The 18,733-nt window shown below is 43.0% G+C and overlaps 1 protein-coding gene across 1 annotated transcript in view; it reads left to right on the forward strand.

Annotated features, from left to right (window-relative positions):
* Positions 1–18,096, forward strand: part of rbpjb (recombination signal binding protein for immunoglobulin kappa J region b) — a 58,775-nt gene extending 40,679 nt beyond the window's left edge. Inside the window, exons 5-11 of the mRNA XM_080859857.1 lie at positions 3,907–4,081; positions 5,268–5,405; positions 6,643–6,755; positions 7,006–7,146; positions 9,190–9,345; positions 9,631–9,734; positions 11,445–18,096. Of these exons, the coding sequence (XP_080715983.1) occupies positions 3,907–4,081; positions 5,268–5,405; positions 6,643–6,755; positions 7,006–7,146; positions 9,190–9,345; positions 9,631–9,734; positions 11,445–11,805 (1,188 nt within the window). The 3' untranslated portion in view covers positions 11,806–18,096. The remainder of the gene's footprint in view (positions 1–3,906; positions 4,082–5,267; positions 5,406–6,642; positions 6,756–7,005; positions 7,147–9,189; positions 9,346–9,630; positions 9,735–11,444) is intronic.
* The last annotated feature ends 637 nt before the right edge of the window (positions 18,097–18,733 follow it).

An 18,733-nucleotide genomic window follows, 5' to 3' on the forward strand; every position in this document is an offset into this window, starting at 1 on the left:
GGCACACACACACACACACACACAGACAGACGCACATACGCTCTCACACCTAACATATGCACTCACACATAACATACACGCTCACACATGATGTGCTCACACACACACACACACACACACACACATACCCATACACACACACACACTCACATACACATAAAAACACACCAACCTATAGGGTTTATGAGTTTTTTGAGCTAATAGAGATAGGGATGAACATGTGTATAAATATACACATATTCATGCAAGTCATGCATGCGCATGTAAGCCCAGATGTTCTTGCACAAGCACACACTCTTTCTGCTTCCAGCTCAGAAGATCATAGAGTGTATATCCTGTTTCTTGTGTCTCTGACAAGGAGATAATTCCTCGGACATAAACTAGATAAACATACATTTACTTGGCTGGGAACAGTCCTGCACAGTGTGCAGTATATAATTACATGTGCAGTTATGTAATTACAAAGAGCCCTTGGTTGAGAGAAGGCTTAGCACCAGTCCCTGCCATAGGCAGTGAAACAGCAGCCCCGAAGCGTAAATAAACCCTAGTCGTGCTTTGAATGAGGGCTGTGTGATTACACTGAGAAGCTAAAAACACAGAGGGGAATTCCTTTGACTCATCTGATTCTGGTTTATGTGGCCTATGAGGGACACAGCTGCCATTTCCATTCCCTTACGTGATGCTTCAGGAACGCCTTCATTACGACTGCCGCTGCATGGCAGTGTTTGTCAAAAAAACATATTTTTCTTCTGTTATCATATACTAGCAGTAGCACCCTCTAAAGTGGGGTAAGCTCAAGGCACTTTGTTACGCCATTTTTTTTTAAATTTGTATGGCACACTGGCCTCTTGGAGACACATGACCGTAGCTCAATACAACTCAATTGTGGAGTGGCACCACCTAGTGGATAATGCTCGATGCTCAATGCTAAAATCCAGCGCTTCACTAGCCACTATTTTGAGATGTAAATGTTCAAACATCACAAAAGTTGACAAGCTACATCACTACAACATTCTTCGAATGCACACCAAATGTTGGGAAATTATATCCATAGGGGGGTGCTGTATCTGACACATTTCAATATCTCAAGAACCGCTTACACTACAATTTGGAAATTTGGTATGCTTATACTTGCCAACATTTGCTCACATCTCATGAAATTCCACTTGGCTTTCTTAACAAAATGGTTGCCAATGGCCAATCAAAATGTAGCAGGCAGTGCATGCCAGTGATGGTATGGTTCAAAAACGCTCCGTGGACCCCAATGATCACTGCTTACGACTCTATTTAAACTTATTTATTATGATGGTGTTAGGGCTGAACGATAAATTGCATTTGCGATTAAATCGGGATGTGATAAAACGCGATTTTCTAACCGTTGTGTTTATTCTTACAATGACTTTTTTATTACTTAAATAAACAGTGGCAAAGGCTCCAATTTGTTCTTGATTCTGTAGTGAGCAGTTAAATCAAAATGTAAATTGTGGGAAATTTATATTTACCCTTAATGTACAGCGGGTGAAATAAGTATTGAACACGTCGCCATTTTTCTCAGTCAATATATTTCCAAAGGTGCTATTGTCATGAAATTGTCACCACATGTTGGTAACAACCCAAGTAATCCATACATACAAAGAAAAAAAAACAAATACATTCAGAAATTAAGTAATGTGTATTAATGTGAAATAACACAGGAAAAAAGTATTGAACACATGAAGAAAGGGAGGTGCAAAAAGGCATGGAAAGCCAAAAAAACAGCTGGAATCTTTCAGTAATTAGAAGGCAATCTGGCCCCTAGTCAGTGCAAATTAATATCCCAACTGATGGCCTATAAAAAGGTGTCTCATTACCAAGGTGTCACACAAGAAGCAACTCATGATTGGTAAAAGCAAAGAGCTCTCTCAAGACCTTTGCAACCTTATTGTTGCAAGACATACTCATGGTATTGGTTACAGATGCATTTCTAAACTTCTGAATATTCCAGTGAGCACTGTTTCGGGCCATAATCTGGAAGTGGAAAGAACATCATTTCACCATAGACTGGCCACGACCAGGTGCTCCTCGCAAGATTTCTGACAGAGGAGTGAAAAGAATTATCAGAAGAGTTGTCAAAGAGCCAAGGACCACTCGTGGAGAGCTTCAGTAAGACCTGGAATTTGCAGGTACAGTTGTTTAATAGAAAACAATAAGTAATGCACTCAACCCCCATGGCCTGTATGCACGCTCTCCACATAAGACTCCATTGCTGAAGAAAAAGCATGTTGAAGCTCGTTTAAAGTTCGCAGCACGAAATTTGGACAAGCCTGTGAAATACTGGGAGAATATGGTCTGGTCAGATGAGAGCAAAATTTAACTCTTTGGATGACATAATGCACACCATGTTTGTAGGAGACATGGCACTGCACATCATCCCAACAGTGAAGTTTGAAGGTGGGAACATCATGGTGTGGGACTGCTTTTCAGCATATGGTACTGGCAAATGTCACACAATTGAAGCAAGGATGAATGGAAAAAATGTATCAAGACATTCTAAATTAAAATCTGCTGCCATCTACCAGGATGATGAAGATGAAACGAGGGTGGACATTTCAGCAAGACAATGAACAGCCAAGGAAACTCTCAATTGGTTTCAGAGAAAGAAAATAAAGCTGCTAGAATGGCCAAACCAATCACCTGACTTGAATCCAATTGAAAATCTATGGAAAGAACTGAAGATCAGAGTTCATAGAAGAGGCCCAGGGATCTTTCAAGAATTGAAGCCTTTTTGTGTTGAAGAATGGGTCAAACTCACATCTGAGCAATGCATACAAGTAGTTTCTCCATACAGGAAGCGTCTTGAAGCTGTCAAAGGCTTTTGTACAAAGTATTCAATAAATATCAGTAAGCGTGTTCAATACTTTTATCCTGTGTCATTTCATATTATTAGACATAACTTAATTTCTGAACTAATTTGTTTTGGTTTCTTTGTATGTTTGGATTACCTGGGTTGTTACAAACATCTGGTGAAAATTTCATGTCAATACCACCTTTGGAAATATATTTACTGAGAAAAATGGTGACGTGTTCAATACTTATTTTACCCGCTGTATCTAATATTGTGTTGGTCATATTTAAATCATTCATTATGATTTGTTGGAAAAAAAGGAGGATAAAATTTAAAAATTGCATATTAAATCGCAATCGCAATATTTGGGGGAAAAAATTAAATCGCAATTAGATTATTTTCCCTATATGGTGTACAACCCTTTTCTGTTCTAAATGCTGATACTCATACAGCATTGTTTTCAAACGTATTCTTAACTTTGTAAATAAATGCAAAGTACATGTTTATAAAAGAAGCTCATGTTGTTGCTTGCGTATACATGTAAAATTAACAAAATCCTGCGTGAAGTAAGACCTGCTGCTCCAGGAATGACCCTTGAGAGACCCTAAAGGCCCCTAGTGATACCCGAAGGGGACACATGGGCCCCACCCTGAATGCCAGTGGGCTAGAGCTAGTTTGATCCTGTGCCGTCGTTAGGTTTGATATTTTCGAGGTGTTTATAGCCTTTTAATTCTGTACAGTAATGTGCTATTTGTTGGCAATTATATACTGTGCTGCTTGAAAGTATGTGAACCCCATGAGCAGTTTAGAGTTTTCTGTTGTTTTACCATGATTTTCCTATTTTATCATCACCAGTTTTCCATATATGAAATGTCAGGTTTATGTTTATCAATTGCATGAACTTGTTTAGAGGTTATTGTGTGAGTAGCTTACAAAACTACATAAAACATGGAATTAGTGTATGTGCAAAAGTAAATGAACCCCCAGTTGCATTGGTAAAGTCAAGTAGGTAACAGATTCAGGTTTAACGTCATCTACAACTTGATTTATTTTCTTCTGTCTTCTGTCCTATTTCCCTATAGAACTATTGCACAGCCAAAACGTTGTACATATCCGACTCGGACAAGAGAAAGCACTTCATGCTGTCGGTCAAGATGTTCTATGGCAACAGCTCCGACATCGGCGTCTTCCTCAGCAGGAGGATCAAAGTCATCTCCAAACCCTCCAAAAAGAAGCAGTCGCTCAAGAATGCAGACCGTGAGTTCGGTCAGCACAAGGACTCTCTCTCACACCAACACACACACACACTGTCTGCTGTAACTTTCTTATACATACAGTTTTACATACGCAGATATGTGCTGTTTCAAACACAGACAAGACACACACACATACACACACACACCGTCACTTTAAAGCCTTTTTTCATTTCCCCACTTTTGGTGTAATGTGTGTGTGCTGATTGATTTTAATGTCTGACCTTCTATCAACACAGTGACCTAATGATTGGAACACAGAACACAGTAACAGTGCCTTTGTTGCAATTTCTTTATTGAAAGACATAGTCTAGAATTGATTACTTGTTCTCTTCAGTTTTAGTGATCAATTGGCACGACGGATGCGCATTTTCCTGATCAGAATATGAAGATTTACTTGCAGCATTTCAAACTGGATAGTTCCAGGAGCTCAGCAGAGAAGCACAGACATATCTTGTATATAGCTGTTATGTGATGAATTACAAACATTTCACTCCACATTTTGGATGTGAACCACTAAATCAGCCTTGTATCATTAGTCAGTCACAGAAAGCATTGGCTATGGGTTAATCAATTGCACCACCAGGTGGTGCTATACTCCCGCACAAAGTGAGTGAGCGCTGTGGCCTGTGAATGACCTCTGCCTTTTTCTTTGGCCCATATCCCGTAGTGGCCATGCCAGTTTGCCGCTCCTGTCCTGACTGGCTTGACAGTCTGGCGGCGTATTTTTACTTGGCTCAGTGTTTTTCTTTTTTGTATGCTTGTTTGTTTTGGCAGTTTCTGTTTGCTGCTGTTGTTTATTTTTTTCCGCTCCAGGGTTGTTTGTGTGTCAGCACTCACATAAGAGTATGGCTGCGGTCAGGTCACCAGTGTTCTCAAGAGGAATGGTTTATATTTCATGTGATTCTGCTCAGGTGCTTGACATGTTGTCTGACTGGCACTCTCTGTTTTTCTCTCCTTCTCTGTGCTCTCCCTCTTTTCATTCGCCCTATTTCTCTGAAATCTTGTTTCCCTTTCCCTCCCTCCCTCCCCCTATCTCTCTTTCTGTTAGATCTCTCTCCCCTTTCTCTCACCCTTTTCTTTTTCTGTCTGTCAACATCTTGCTTTCTTTCTCTTCCTCTTTCTCCCTTTTAACCCCCCCTCACCTTCTCTTTCTTTTTCTCTTTCTCTCTCTCTTTCTATGTCTGCAGTGTGTATAGCATCGGGCACTAAGGTGGCGTTGTTTAACAGGCTGAGGTCTCAGACAGTCAGCACGCGCTACCTCCACGTGGAGGGAGGTAACTTCCACGCCAGCTCACAGCAGTGGGGGGCCTTCTACATCCACCTCCGTAAGTCTGTCTGACACACACACTCACACTCACACTCACACTCACACTCACACTCACACTCACACTCACACTCACACTCACACTCACACTCAGTCTCACACATGTGTCCAATTTTCAGTCCGATTTAAATTGGATATTGGACACATGTGTCTCCCCAGAACTAGATTCATTGTGTCCGACTTGAGTCCGACTGGACTCCGATGTAAACCCCTGGACACACGATTCGATTCCGCTGGTAATTGGACTGGGCGCGCATGTGTCTGTCGTATCTGATTCAAATTGGACAACAACAACTTTTGCACGTGCTTGAGATCGTGCCCACAGACATATAAATGCATCATATATAATGTATATGATATGATAAACGCTGCTAGACGCTCAGTTCTTGTGCTCCCTCTCATTCACGTTGAAATACTGAAAGCGAAACTGAAACTGTTTGGGACAGAACACTAATTCAGTGAACAAATATTTTCATATTACTTTCCACCAGTTGTTAGTCATGTAATCCATTCATATCAATGTGAATCAATCAATACTAATACAACTTTAACTGTGGTGTGTTTTTGTTTCATTTCACAACGTATTTACTGTATAATCAACGGTAGCAGATGTAAACATTCCGCATTTGATTTGAACTGACGCGGCCAAGATCTAGATTGGTCACTGCCATGTGCTTTGAGATAGAGCAGTTAACCCCCCATGGAGACCCCATGGAGAGAACTGGATGGGGTCGGAGTGCTGCCATCATGTGCCCGCACTGACTCACACTCACACTCACACTCACACTCACACTCACACTCACACTCACACTCACACTCACACTCACACTCACACTCACACTCACACTCACACACACACACACACACAGTGATTCACATGGTGACATACACAGACACACAGACTCACTCGCATTCCACATAGTGCCACCTGTGATCTCTGTGTATCTATATCTCCCACACAGACACACACACACACATACACACACACACACATACACACATACACACATACACACACATTTACACACAGACAGACACACACATTTACACACAGACAGACACACACACTTACATATGTCTATGCCACATTTATATGCCACTTCTGGCACCTACAGTGCAGGAGTGCTGCCTACATCCCACTCTCAATCAACTGACATAAATACACAGACAAGCTTGCATCCTTCTACTGAGCTGCCAACTAAGTCTTTGTGTGTGTGTGTGTGTGTGTATCTGACCAGTGGATGATGAGGAGTCCGAAGGGGAGGAGTTTACGGTGCGAGACGGTTACATCCACTACGGCCAGACAGTCAAACTGGTGTGCTCGGTCACAGGAATGGCACTGCCACGACTGGTACAGCCCACCTCCATTTCTCTCTCTTTCTTTCTTTCTCTCTCTCTGGCTCGTTGTTCTATTTTCTCACTGTCTTTAGTTAAGCATCCCACTCTTCCCTCAGCCTCCTCACATATACACCCTGCCTCCTCCTCTCCTTCATATGCTCTTTCCTAGCTTGCCTCATTTCATTAGTCTCTCCTTCACATTATTAGAGTACTTGACTTTGAGGTCTTTGATAACATACCAGCCTCCCCCCCCCCCCCATCAGATCATCCGTAAGGTGGATAAGCAGACAGCCCTGCTTGATGCAGACGACCCCGTCTCACAGCTCCACAAGTGTGCCTTCTACCTGAAGGACACGGAGCGCATGTACCTGTGCCTTTCCCAAGAGAGGATCATCCAATTCCAAGTGAGTGCTCTCTCTCTCTCTCTCTCTCTGTCTGGTTCTCTCTCTCTCTCTCTCTCTCTCTCTCTCTCTGTCTTTTCTCTCTCTCTCTCTGTCTTTTCTCTCTCTCTCTCTCTCTCTCTCTCTCTGTCTGGTTCTCTCTCTCTCTGTCTGGTTCTCTCTCTCTGTCTTGTCTCTCTCTCGCTCTCTCTGTCTGGTTCTCTCTCTCTCTGTCTCTCTCTCTCTCTCTGTCTGGTTCTCTCTCTCTGTCGGTTCTCTCTCTCTCTGTCTTGTTCTCTCTCTGTCTGTCTGTCTGTCTGTCTCTCTTTCCAAGTCGTTCAATTTAATTCAATACACTTCATTCCCATGAAAAAGCCTAGAACATAGAGTAGAAACCTATAAAATATAGAAACATAAAAATAAATACACAATCATAAAACGCGTGTGTGTGGTTAAAACAAACACAATCTCACACACATTAATTAATTAACTCTCCACTTTCTTGCTCTTCCTTGCTTCATATCACTTGCCAGTCGCTGCTTGTTGCACATAAAAGGTCTCGCGTTGCCATGCAACATACTTCAGTGTGGGTAGTCAAAGGTGTTGTATTGGAGAATTGAAGGTATTTCAGTCGGATGCTGTTTGAAGAAATGGCCTTTTCCACTCCAGTAGCCTCAGGCGTCTGTACCTGTTCAGGTGCAAGAGCTGCATCGTCCACACTCAATAATGGCGTCTGCCATCAGATAGCGCCACTGCTCACCTCACAATGCTATTCAAAGGACAGGTCTGAATGCAGTTTCCATACTTAAAATTGAAAATGCTACAGAAGAGCCACTGCACATAACCCAAGGCTTCAGCTGTTTTAGTTCAGCACCATGCTGTATGGTGGGTATGGTTGATTCCCAGGCAAACTTCATAAATCTGGCTAATATGCCTGAGCATGTGCCCACACTGCTGTGTTGTTGTTTGGTCTTGAGTGCTGATGTGATGTTCACTTTTACTGGGCAGCGCTGCCGTGTTCTGCAGCATGAGTTAAACCTCATCAAGGCAAGATGGCCGATAACACCCAGCTGTCAGTCATTCGGTGAATCACCACTTTGCTCCCCTCGCGGTCGGAAACCTGCATGCGTCGTTATCTCCAGATTAACGTTGCCGTGCCGACCGAAGAACGTTATCTTTGCCTTCCAATGTTTGCAGCACCGTCATCTAATTAGGTTTGAAGAAGTTTGAGTCAGGCTTCCTGGAGTAGGGCTCTAGAGGAGATGGAGACGGCCAGCATGATGAGTTGGTGCTGTGCCGGTGGATATTTTTGGTGCATTTGCCTGAAAACATGTAATTTGAAGGGGAACATGATGAGTACCGTGACTCACCAGGAGTGGGGAGCCGGATCAGTTCCTTCGCCAGGACTTCAGTAAAGGGAGGAAGAGGGAGGGAAAGTTTTGAATTCAACTGTGATATTTGGATATGAATGGAATAGTGCTCCCTCATGATCTAGACTCACTCGCTGCGAAGAGGAGCTTATTAATCGACCTTTCAACCATTTAGTGAAAGGAAATCATCAAATCACACAGCTTAATGCCACGCTTAGAAACTGTAAAGAGTTAAAGTAGTTGATAATTCAGTGACCGCAGTATTCTGATTGCTTGAGGATGAAAGAGATTTGTTTGATTTAACAACACAAAACAAGAAGAAATAATCATTTCAAACCAGACGTAAACAAGCTGTTTACGACTTAAGTATCTTACAGAAGATGTCCTGTCACAGATTACCTATTAGGAAATTGATATTCCTTTATTCGGTCTTATTTTAACAATTGTACAATATAGATGCTTGGGGGGACTACTTGCTGATCATTGTTCATAAAGAGAATACATCTTAACTCACATAGTCTACAAGACAGTTTATTTGTATATATGGCTAGATGCATTTTGGTAGGTGTTGCTGTTTCTGACGTGTGTGTGTGTGTGTGTGTGTGTCTGTGTGTGTGTCTGTGTCTGTGTCTGTGTGTGTGTGTGTGTGTGTGTGTGTGTGTGTGTGTGTGTGTGTGTGTGTGTGTGTGTCTCCAAGGCCACTCCATGCCCAAAGGAACCAAACAAGGAGATGATCAACGACGGCGCCTCCTGGACAATCATCAGCACGGACAAGGCGGAGTACACCTTCTATGAGGGCATGGGTCCTGTCCACTCACCGGTCACACCTGTGCCTGTGGTGGAGAGCTTACAGGTAACACACACACACTCACTCACTCACACACATACACACACACGCAAGCACATACACACACACCCACTCACCATCACCCTTGGCTTTCACACACGCACACAGACAAACAAATTTAAGGAACACGCAAGCACGGACACAGAGCTCAAGCTAAGGACTTTTTGTTGAAATAATGCTCATAGAGATGTTGCATGCCATGAACTCTACAACATAGTGTAAAAGATTCAAACATTTTATAATGTTACAGACACACAGACACACTCACCGATTCTCTTTTGGGGTTTTCAGCTCAACGGTGGTGGTGATGTGGCTATGCTCGAGCTCACCGGTCAGAATTTCACTCCAAACCTGAGGGTGTGGTTCGGTGATGTGGAGGCAGAGACCATGTACAGGTACAATACACTCTCACACTCACACTCACACACACACACACACTCACACACTCACACACTCACACACACACACACACACACTCACTCACTCACTCACTCACTCACTCACTCACTCACTCACTCACTCACTCACTCACTCACTCACTCACTCACTCACTCACTCACTCACTCACTCACTCACTCACTCACTCACTCACTCACTCACTCACTCACTCACTCACTCACTCACTCACTCACTCACTCACTCACTCACTCACTCACTCACTCACTCACTCACTCACTCACCACTCTTTCTTTGTACCACACGTAAACACTCATTTTAATTCCCATGTTGACACTCTTTATTTTGTGCACTTACTTATTTCCCCTCTTTCTGACGAAGCACTCTCACACAAAGCAGTATACGTCAAATCTCTAAGCCCTGGCACATGCGATGTGTGGTCCTTGTCTCGTGTTTACATGACACCCTGGCTAGTTAGAGCCTGCGGGGTTGGCCAACCCCATTGTCCAGCCCCACATGAAAGAAGGAAACCGAGTGAGACAAACACACCAGGCCACTTAAACCCTCACTGTTCAAAACTGTGACTGACATGCTAAGCTAGCAATTAGATCACATCAGACGAACCTCCACCAGTAAAACGCTAAATGCTCTTTCCTTCCAGCTCTGCATAAAAAAAAGACACTTTAAGCAAAAACAATATATAATAAAAGGATAAAAAGGACTGTTCAGTTTCAGATAACGTTCCTGTTTTTATCAGGGGCTGCTGGGGGAGCACAGGTCACAGGTCACCCAAACAGGAGGTTTTATGAAGGTGAATCATATGGAGTTTCAGACATGTTAAGTGACTTAACGTGTGTGGCTTGGTTATTCAAGCAAGGCAGGGACAAGGCAGGGAGCTGCGATGCACGTCAACAAAGACTGCCTGCTCAAGTGGACCGTATGGTTCGGTTGACGCTGGTGGAAGTCACTGACCAATCACTACCTTTTTTATTTTTTCTGTCTATCAGCCCAGCCTTTCTCACCTCCATTCCTCTGTCTCTCTCCTCTCCTCTCCATCTTTCTCTCTCCTCTTGTGTCCTTCTTTCTTTCTCTCTCGTTTCTCGCCATCTTTCTCTCTCCTCTCGTGTCCGTCTTTCTCCCTTGTGAGTCTCTATCACTCTTATTGCCTTTACTCACCCTGTTTTCACACTCTCACTTCTCGCTTTCCCACTCCCCGGAGGACATGCCTTCTCTCTGCCTTCCTCGCTCTCCTAACCCCGTCTCCCTGTCCTTTTCTATGTTCTGACACGTCCATTGAACCATTTCTGTCGCTCGTTAAATTCTTCTCTTCTCACTCTCATCTCTTCATCTACCCACTGTGTGACATCACCCCCACCCTCTCACTCTCTCTCTCAGCACAAGATAACTAGGCTTTTTAAAAAGCTCTGATGGTAGAAACCCTATGAGTGCCTGTGCATCTTCCTATTAACACAGGTATATTCACTGTATATTCAAATTAGTTCATATAACACAGGCTAGCAACTTACAGTTGTTCAGATGGTTCCCCAAGCTAGAGATGGCAAGTATAGTTCATAGCAAGCTCTCTCTCACTCTCTCCCTTTTCACCCCCCCACTCTCTCTCTCCCTCTCCCTCTCTCTCTCTTTCTTTCTCTCTCTCTCTCTCTCTGTTTTAATACCTCACCTGTTTTTGTCTCTCCATCCTTTCCCAGGTGTGCGGAGAGCATGCTGTGCGTGGTGCCCGACATCTCCGCCTTCCGGGAGGGCTGGCGCTGGGTACGGCAGCCGGTGCAGGTGCCCGTGACGTTGGTGCGCAACGACGGCATCATCTACTCCACCTCACTCACGTTCACTTACACGCCCGAGCCGGGCCCCCGACCACACTGCAGCGCCGCCGGGGCCATCCTGAGGTCTGGCGACAACAGCAGACTGCTCTCTGGGGCCAGCACACCCAACAGCATGGGCCCTGGGGGGCCAAACAGCGGAGGGCCCGACACGGGGCCCTACGGATCCGGAACCAGCGGAGGGGTACCATCGTCTGCGTCGTCTGCCGCGGCGGCTGTGGTGTCCTAACACACACACACGCGCGCACGCACACACTGAGAGTAAGAGTGTGTGGCGGTGGTGGTGGTGGCGGTGGGTGTGAGTTCATGGTTCATATGGGTGTACATATATGCACACACCCCCCTGCTACACGGAACAAACGAACATCAAAGAAAAAAAAAGACTAAGAATACTGACTTCTTAAAAAAAAAAAAGAAACAAGTGCTGCATATTGAGTTTGGTGGAGAACCTTAACTGGGGAAAAAAACAAGTGAATGTGGAAAAATGAAAAAGGAGTCATGAGTGGACGGAGCGGTGGAGTTCCGCGGAGTCCGGGGAATTTGTTGTCGTCGTCATGGTTGAGTGGTGTTCGACAGCGCCCTCTATTGGCACACGTTAAAGAGACACGCCCATCTGGTGCAGGTGGTTGACTCTTCCCCCACCCACCTCCCTCTCGTGAAAGGAGCTTCCCCTTGGCCAAGAGCACCAGCGCCTGTGATAGGCCCGTGAAACGTTGCCACGGCAATGATACATCAGCCATGTACAAATCTTTGTTTAAAAAGAAAAGTCTATTTTTGCGCTTTTTTTCCCTTTCTGTTTTTATCATTTCTCATTTCTGTTTTGTTTGTTTTTATCCTTTGTCTTTTTATGTTTTTTTATTTCTGTAAAGGGCAAGATGTATTATTGTGCAAATGGAGGGTGCAGTCCTAGCGGAACACGTATAAAAATCGTGATGATAATAACATAGTTTTTATGGACCAAGGATATCTATAAGCTTTAGTAAAGGTACATTTTCTTCATACCTTTTTTGTATCAAACATATAGTACACTTTTGTTACCAAATAGTTTCTATTCTTCCTCTGAGCTTCTGTCCCAACGTATGTTTTTTTTTTTTTTTCTTCCGTTGTCAGGGGTTGCTATCCCTTCCTGTGTGTCTGTATTATAGCTAGCTTCCCCTCTAACAAATCCTGCTTTTTTGAGAGGAGGTGAAAGGGTGGGGGTTTTGGCCTTTCGGATGGAGATTTTAGGTTTTGATACTTTTTGTTTCAAAGAGGAGGACGTTTTTTTCGTTTTTTTTCTCCTTCTGGTTTTTTACTTAAATTGATTTTTAATTTGCGTTTGGGAGAAACTCAGAGGTCCTCTTTTTTTATCCTGTGTTTTTATGAAGTCTTTAAAAAAAAAAAGAACAAGAAGAAGAAAAAAAAAGAAGAAAAGCTTTAAGCAACGCCTCTGCCTTGCCCGCAATACTCTGTGCGCTACATTTCCTTTAAGAAGCATAGATGAGTCTGCATAATGTCGCTCTAGCCAGGGAGATGTCCGCAAATCCTCGAGTCCTCTATTCTGTGTCCAGCAAGGCTTCCAACCAACACATGCCGTTAACGGGCAGACTATCTCTTTATCAATTTTTCAACTAGGCCTTAGCTTTGGTGCTTGAGTCCTCACAGTTAGCCATAGAGTAGTGTATCGTCTTCTAGCCCATCCTTTCAGTGCACTCACAGAGATGAGATCATGTCCTGCTCAAAATTACACATATCTACAATATCAATCATGTCATTGTTTTGGTGTTTGTTACCATGGAAGTATCAAATGTTACGTTTTGAAAAAAAAAAGAAAATCCAAAATCAAGGCCTTCGTTTTTCTAGTCATCCCTCAACTTCCTCAAGTTCTGTTTTCGTTCCTTCAGCTTCGGTTTCTTTTCAGGACTGAAGGAAGAGCTGAGGTACTGGCGTTGAACACAAAGGCAGACTCTTCCATTTTGACGTGGCCTTACTGCAGCTGAGTGTTCAGAGCACAGTTGCTCCTTGAAAAGGTCGCCTGTTCGACTGTGTTGCTTTAGTGCTCCTCACTTGCCTTCCCATCGGAACTCTGTATTCGATTCGAGTGGCTGGAGGTTACGCCGAGATGTCACGTATGAAACGTTCCAATGCCGACATCTTAAAATCATGTTACATGTGGAGGTGGGGGAAGCTATGTCATAGTTACGTACACATACATGCAACGTAAACGTTTCTCCAATATTGAAACCGCTATCGAACTTACCGTTTACTCGGTTGCAGGCCATTGTATACCAAAGGCAGGTCTCAGCTTGAATTGTCAGTAATGATGTCATTTCATCGAGGAAATGTCTGGTCCTGATGACCAGACCTTTTTACACATCAACAAGCTAGTCCATCATGGAGAGATGGACAGCATTTGCATCCACGTTAATATCCAGCTCGTTATCTGGAAAGGTCATAAGAATGCTCCTGCTTTTGATCTCTGGGCTATTATGCAACCAATGCCTTTAAAGCAGAACAACAACAACAACAAAACTCAATACAAGGAATTGCTTCTTTAAACCTGCCCTGTTACAAATTTGTCAAGGCGACTCCTGGACACTATTGAAAACCATAAAGACTAGTGATAGAATCTTGATTTTTATTTCATCGAGCACATAATGTCTCATTGAAAGCACGGCCTTAACCCCCCCCCCAAAAAGAATCGTCCAGCAGCATGGGAGAAAAAAAATGTGTGCATGTAAATCTAGTCACTGACTCTAAAATGAACGCGAAAACCAGCAGGATGTCTAGGCTGTGAGCCTGATTACGAAAAAAAAAAGATTGTGCGATTGTCCCGTTTAACCGCAGAGCCAACCATTTTGTCGATGGATTATCCTTACTGGTGATGATATTTCTCTCCCAGAAGGATTCAGTCGTCTCCACGAGCACAGGGTCCGTGTCTTGCTCACGATCACTGCACTGCCTCCATGTGTTTTGACACACTTTAAATCTAGTCTAGCATCAGCACCTTTGTGGCCCCTAGCCTAGAAGAAAAATGTTCTGTGGTTCTCCTACATTTAGATGTTCATTGTACGTGCTACCGTACTCTCCAGAAGGCACTAGCTAGCTACTACCATATTTGTATTTGCTGTCGTTTAGCTGTGTTGTGTGTGAAGAGATACAATAATAGACAAAACAGTCAGTAGAAGTTGTAAAAGGAAGGCATCCCTTTCTTTTTTTCATTGATGTGTTTGGGGTTTTCAAAGAAAATGTAGGGAACAGCAATATTGTATAGGTCACGCTCTCTGTTTGGTTTAGATGTGATAACCACTGTCCCGGCTGCCTGGTCTCATATCTATGTGGTCATTTTTTTGAAACCACAAAGGACAATAAATATAAAAGTCCATCTTCTTGTGTAAGACTAGTTCGCCTTGTCAGCTTTCACACCACGCAAGCGCTTTTATAAACTCCCTATTCATTTACTGCTGCACTGTCTTCCTATATGCTGGTAGATGTGGATGAACAAAACGAAACGAAACGAAAATAAACATATATTAAGGCAATACCTTGATCCTAGTATTACAGCCTACTCTTCCGGGGAAAACTGTAACTTGAATGTTGAAAAACAAAAATGAAAGTGTTTTCTTTTTTTTTCTCTTTCTCTCTTTTTTAGTTTTTTTTACATCTTCGGTATCTTGGATGTATGTCCTCACTTTCTTTCAGAAGAATGAAGACTTGTCTTTTTTTTTATTCCCTTGTCTTTTTGTCAAATCATCAATTTTAAGGGATATGTCCTCATACTTTTGTCCCGTTATGTAGACACCAGTGGACGCGTTATACAATGTTATATTGTTATTATTTTTAAATTATTATAAAATATGTCCCCTCCCACACCCAGTCTAATTTTGTGTCCCCCAACCAAAATAAATTAAGTGCATTTATACCCAAGTTGCCTCTTTTTGGCCTGGGAGTTGATATCTAAACAGTCACCATGGTGACAGCTTGCCGGCAGTGTCCGAGGGAACCGGTGCTAAGAGCCTGACTTTTCTATTTCTCTTTTCTTCTTGTCATTTCAAACCCAGAGAGCTGTCAATATCTGTGTTACATGGTGGGTTTCAACCATTTTGTAGGAGAACATACTGCTTATCAACCTGCCTCATACTGTCTATCTTGATATGGGTTTTTGTGTCTTGAGTAAATATGTGGATTTTTTTTTTTTAAACTGTTTTTGTGAAACTGTTGTTTCCTTTGGGGTCAAATTCAGCAACCCAGTTCTAAGTTGATGTAGTGTACGACTACTGGCTCATTTGTATAGAACCACCACTAGAACTGCGTGTCATTACCAAAGCCAATGATTGGTGCATGCACTACAAGTTACTTAAGTGTGAGTATGTCAGTTTTACATGTGTAAACACACTAAAAATGTTTAGTTCAAGTCTCACACCCTTAGGGTTCTGCAAAACTCTGTGGTCCTCTCTATTCGGCTGTATATCTGTGCCTAGTTTAGTTTACACATTCGGTCGCTACTTTTTGTAGTTTTTTTTGCTGTCTGGGAACCAGGAGAGTGTTCTCTCTGTAGTTCCCCACCTAATCATGACCCCTGGGTTTCAATATGAGCTCAGCAACTTAGCCGAACCATGCTGGTCACAAGGTTCTTATCGACCACTGTCAGACTCGTGTGATTTGGTTCTGATCTGGATTCACTGTGTACACATGTCCATGTTACAGATGTGCCTGTGGTAACTAAAAGACAGGCTGTCGTAGAAAGATACCGGTAGAAAAGGAAGAGAACACACGGTCAAAAGGAGCACATCATGGGTTTACGCCAGTTTCAGTGCTTTGGTGGTGTCATGCATCTTTTCACTCCTCTGGGTTATCACAAAACACAAATTGACTTAATTCATTTCAAATTTAGTTTCAGCTCAGCCTGATGGAAAGTGGGTCAGTCATTTTCATTGCCTGTTACAAGCCTATTTTTAAACAAAAGTACCTATGTAACAACTTTAATTTCCTCACCTTCTCAGTCAAATGGGATGTTATGTCAGACCTACTTGGACAGATTTTAACTCTCTTTTTTATCACTCTTCATTCTTTTTTATTTTCTACATAACATGTATGTTCTTCCAAAAGCAGCTGTTGTGTTTTTTAAAAAGGAGCTTTGATCAACATGTCTTTGTGTGTATGTTCTCTAATATGCCAAATGTCTTTAAAAAAAAAAAACGTAGAGTTTCATGCACTGCTATTAAAAGAAGACCTATTGAGGGCAGCGTGAGGGGCAGCTTTAAAAAGAAAAAAGTGAAAAAGAAACAAAACACAGAGAAGAAAAAGAGAAATGACTCGACATATGGAGCGTTCTCTGAGGTTTCTCAGCCTTACATTCTCAGTACCAGAGGTTACACTGAACAGTTGTGCTCACCTCTCATCTCTCTCTCCCCCTCTCTCTCTCTCTCCCCCCCCTCTCTCTCTCTCTCTCCCCCTCTCTCTCTCTCATCTCTCTCTCATCACTCATCTCTCCCTCTCTCTCCCCCTCTCTTTCTCTTTCTCTCACATCTCTCTCATCAATCTTCTCTCATCTGTCTCTTTCTCACATCTCTCTAAGAAGAAAGCGAGGAGCCTATATGCCTCGTATGGTAGCAGAGGCCTTAGTCTCACCTTTCGGCACTTCGGCCTCTCGTCTTTTTATGCACGCTATGCTTTTTCATTCATCAGTGTCGCTTATTCTTATTCTGGATTGCTCTTCCACAGGTTCTCTCCACTCCTTTCCTTTCCTCTCCTCCCCTGTCCCCTCTTCTCCTCTCCACCAACCTAGGGGACCCTGTTTTTCCCAAAGCTGCTGTAGAAGTCTGTCTCTCCATCACAGTGATCGTCGAATAACAAAGCAATTCATTTTTATGTGGAGACATGTTCCTGAATCTTTGCGCATTGGCCAATCCAATAAATCCACAAAACCAATGTTTGTGTAGCGGGGGGAGGTCTGATCTAGCCCAACTGGCACTGATCACGGAGCAGTTTAAGAAACATTTATCTTTCATGCCTGCAACTAGGCGCATTGTGTGTGTGTGTGTGTGTGTGTGTGTGTGTGTGTGTGTGTGTGTGTGTGTGTCCCTTTCTATAGTTCACTTCCCTCTTTGTTTGTGTCTCACACTCTCGCACCCCATTTTCTAAGTCTCTTTCTCTGGATGTCATCTTTGTGTGTGTTTTGTTATTGCTCTTTTTTTCATGTTTTCCCACAGCTCTCATTAAAATTTGTACATGCTCACTCTATCTCTTTCTCTCCATCTCTCCCTCTCTCTCTCCATCTCTCCCTCTCTCTCTCTCTCTCCATCTCCATCTCTATCGCAATCTCTCTCTCTCTCTCTCTCTCTCTCTGTCAGTTAGCGTATCGTGCTAGTCGTAAAAGCAGAGCTGTTGGTGTGTTAGTAAACCCAGTGCTCAGAGGGCCTCTGACAGTAGAGTCTGTGCTGTTTGTAACTTCTAGCAATAACGTGAAACAAGGGGACAGTTTTTTGATAACATATGATAGTTTTTTTGTTTTTGTTTGTCTGATTGTTTTTTGTACATATTGCACCTGCTCAGTTCCATGTCATTAAAGGAAAAAAAAACTTGCAATATTGGCATAAAAACCATGAAATAAAAAAGTGGAATAAAAAGTTATATGTATCGTTGACTGTCTTTTTATCCCTAACATGCCTATCATTCAAGGGTGGTTTAGTAACCAACTATGCTAGTGCTTAGCTAATGCTAGTGCTTGGTTTCTAAACCACCCTTGCATGATAAAGTCATTAGCACTAGCATTCAACAGTCTGTAATTCTGGCAAAAGCGTGTTGATATTTGAGCTCAACAGCCAATCAAATTACACCCCAACCTTCCATCCTCTTGAAGCAACATATTAATTGGATGGAATTGTTGGATGGATTGGATACTCTGCTGTTGATGTGTCTTCTGTCTTTTCTTCAGGAGAAGCCACCAGGGCCTACTGAGTCAAGTAGCTTTCTGCGAGGCAATGGTGTTCGTCTGCTAGCACTGGTGGCGCATTTACGCTAACAGCCACTGGAAGGAAACCATTAGCACCACGGAAATGGTGCATAACGTGCACAGTGTCAGTTATCTGTGTCACTGGTGCCAGGAACTCGGTCCCTTTGCTCCTTAGACCATCTTTGCACCTTGGCCGTTAAAAGGTTTGAGCTTTTGCTGTTTG

The sequence above is a fragment of the Sprattus sprattus genome (genome assembly GCF_963457725.1).
Source record: "Sprattus sprattus genome assembly, chromosome: 21".
Classification (NCBI taxonomy): domain Eukaryota; kingdom Metazoa; phylum Chordata; class Actinopteri; order Clupeiformes; family Clupeidae; genus Sprattus; species Sprattus sprattus.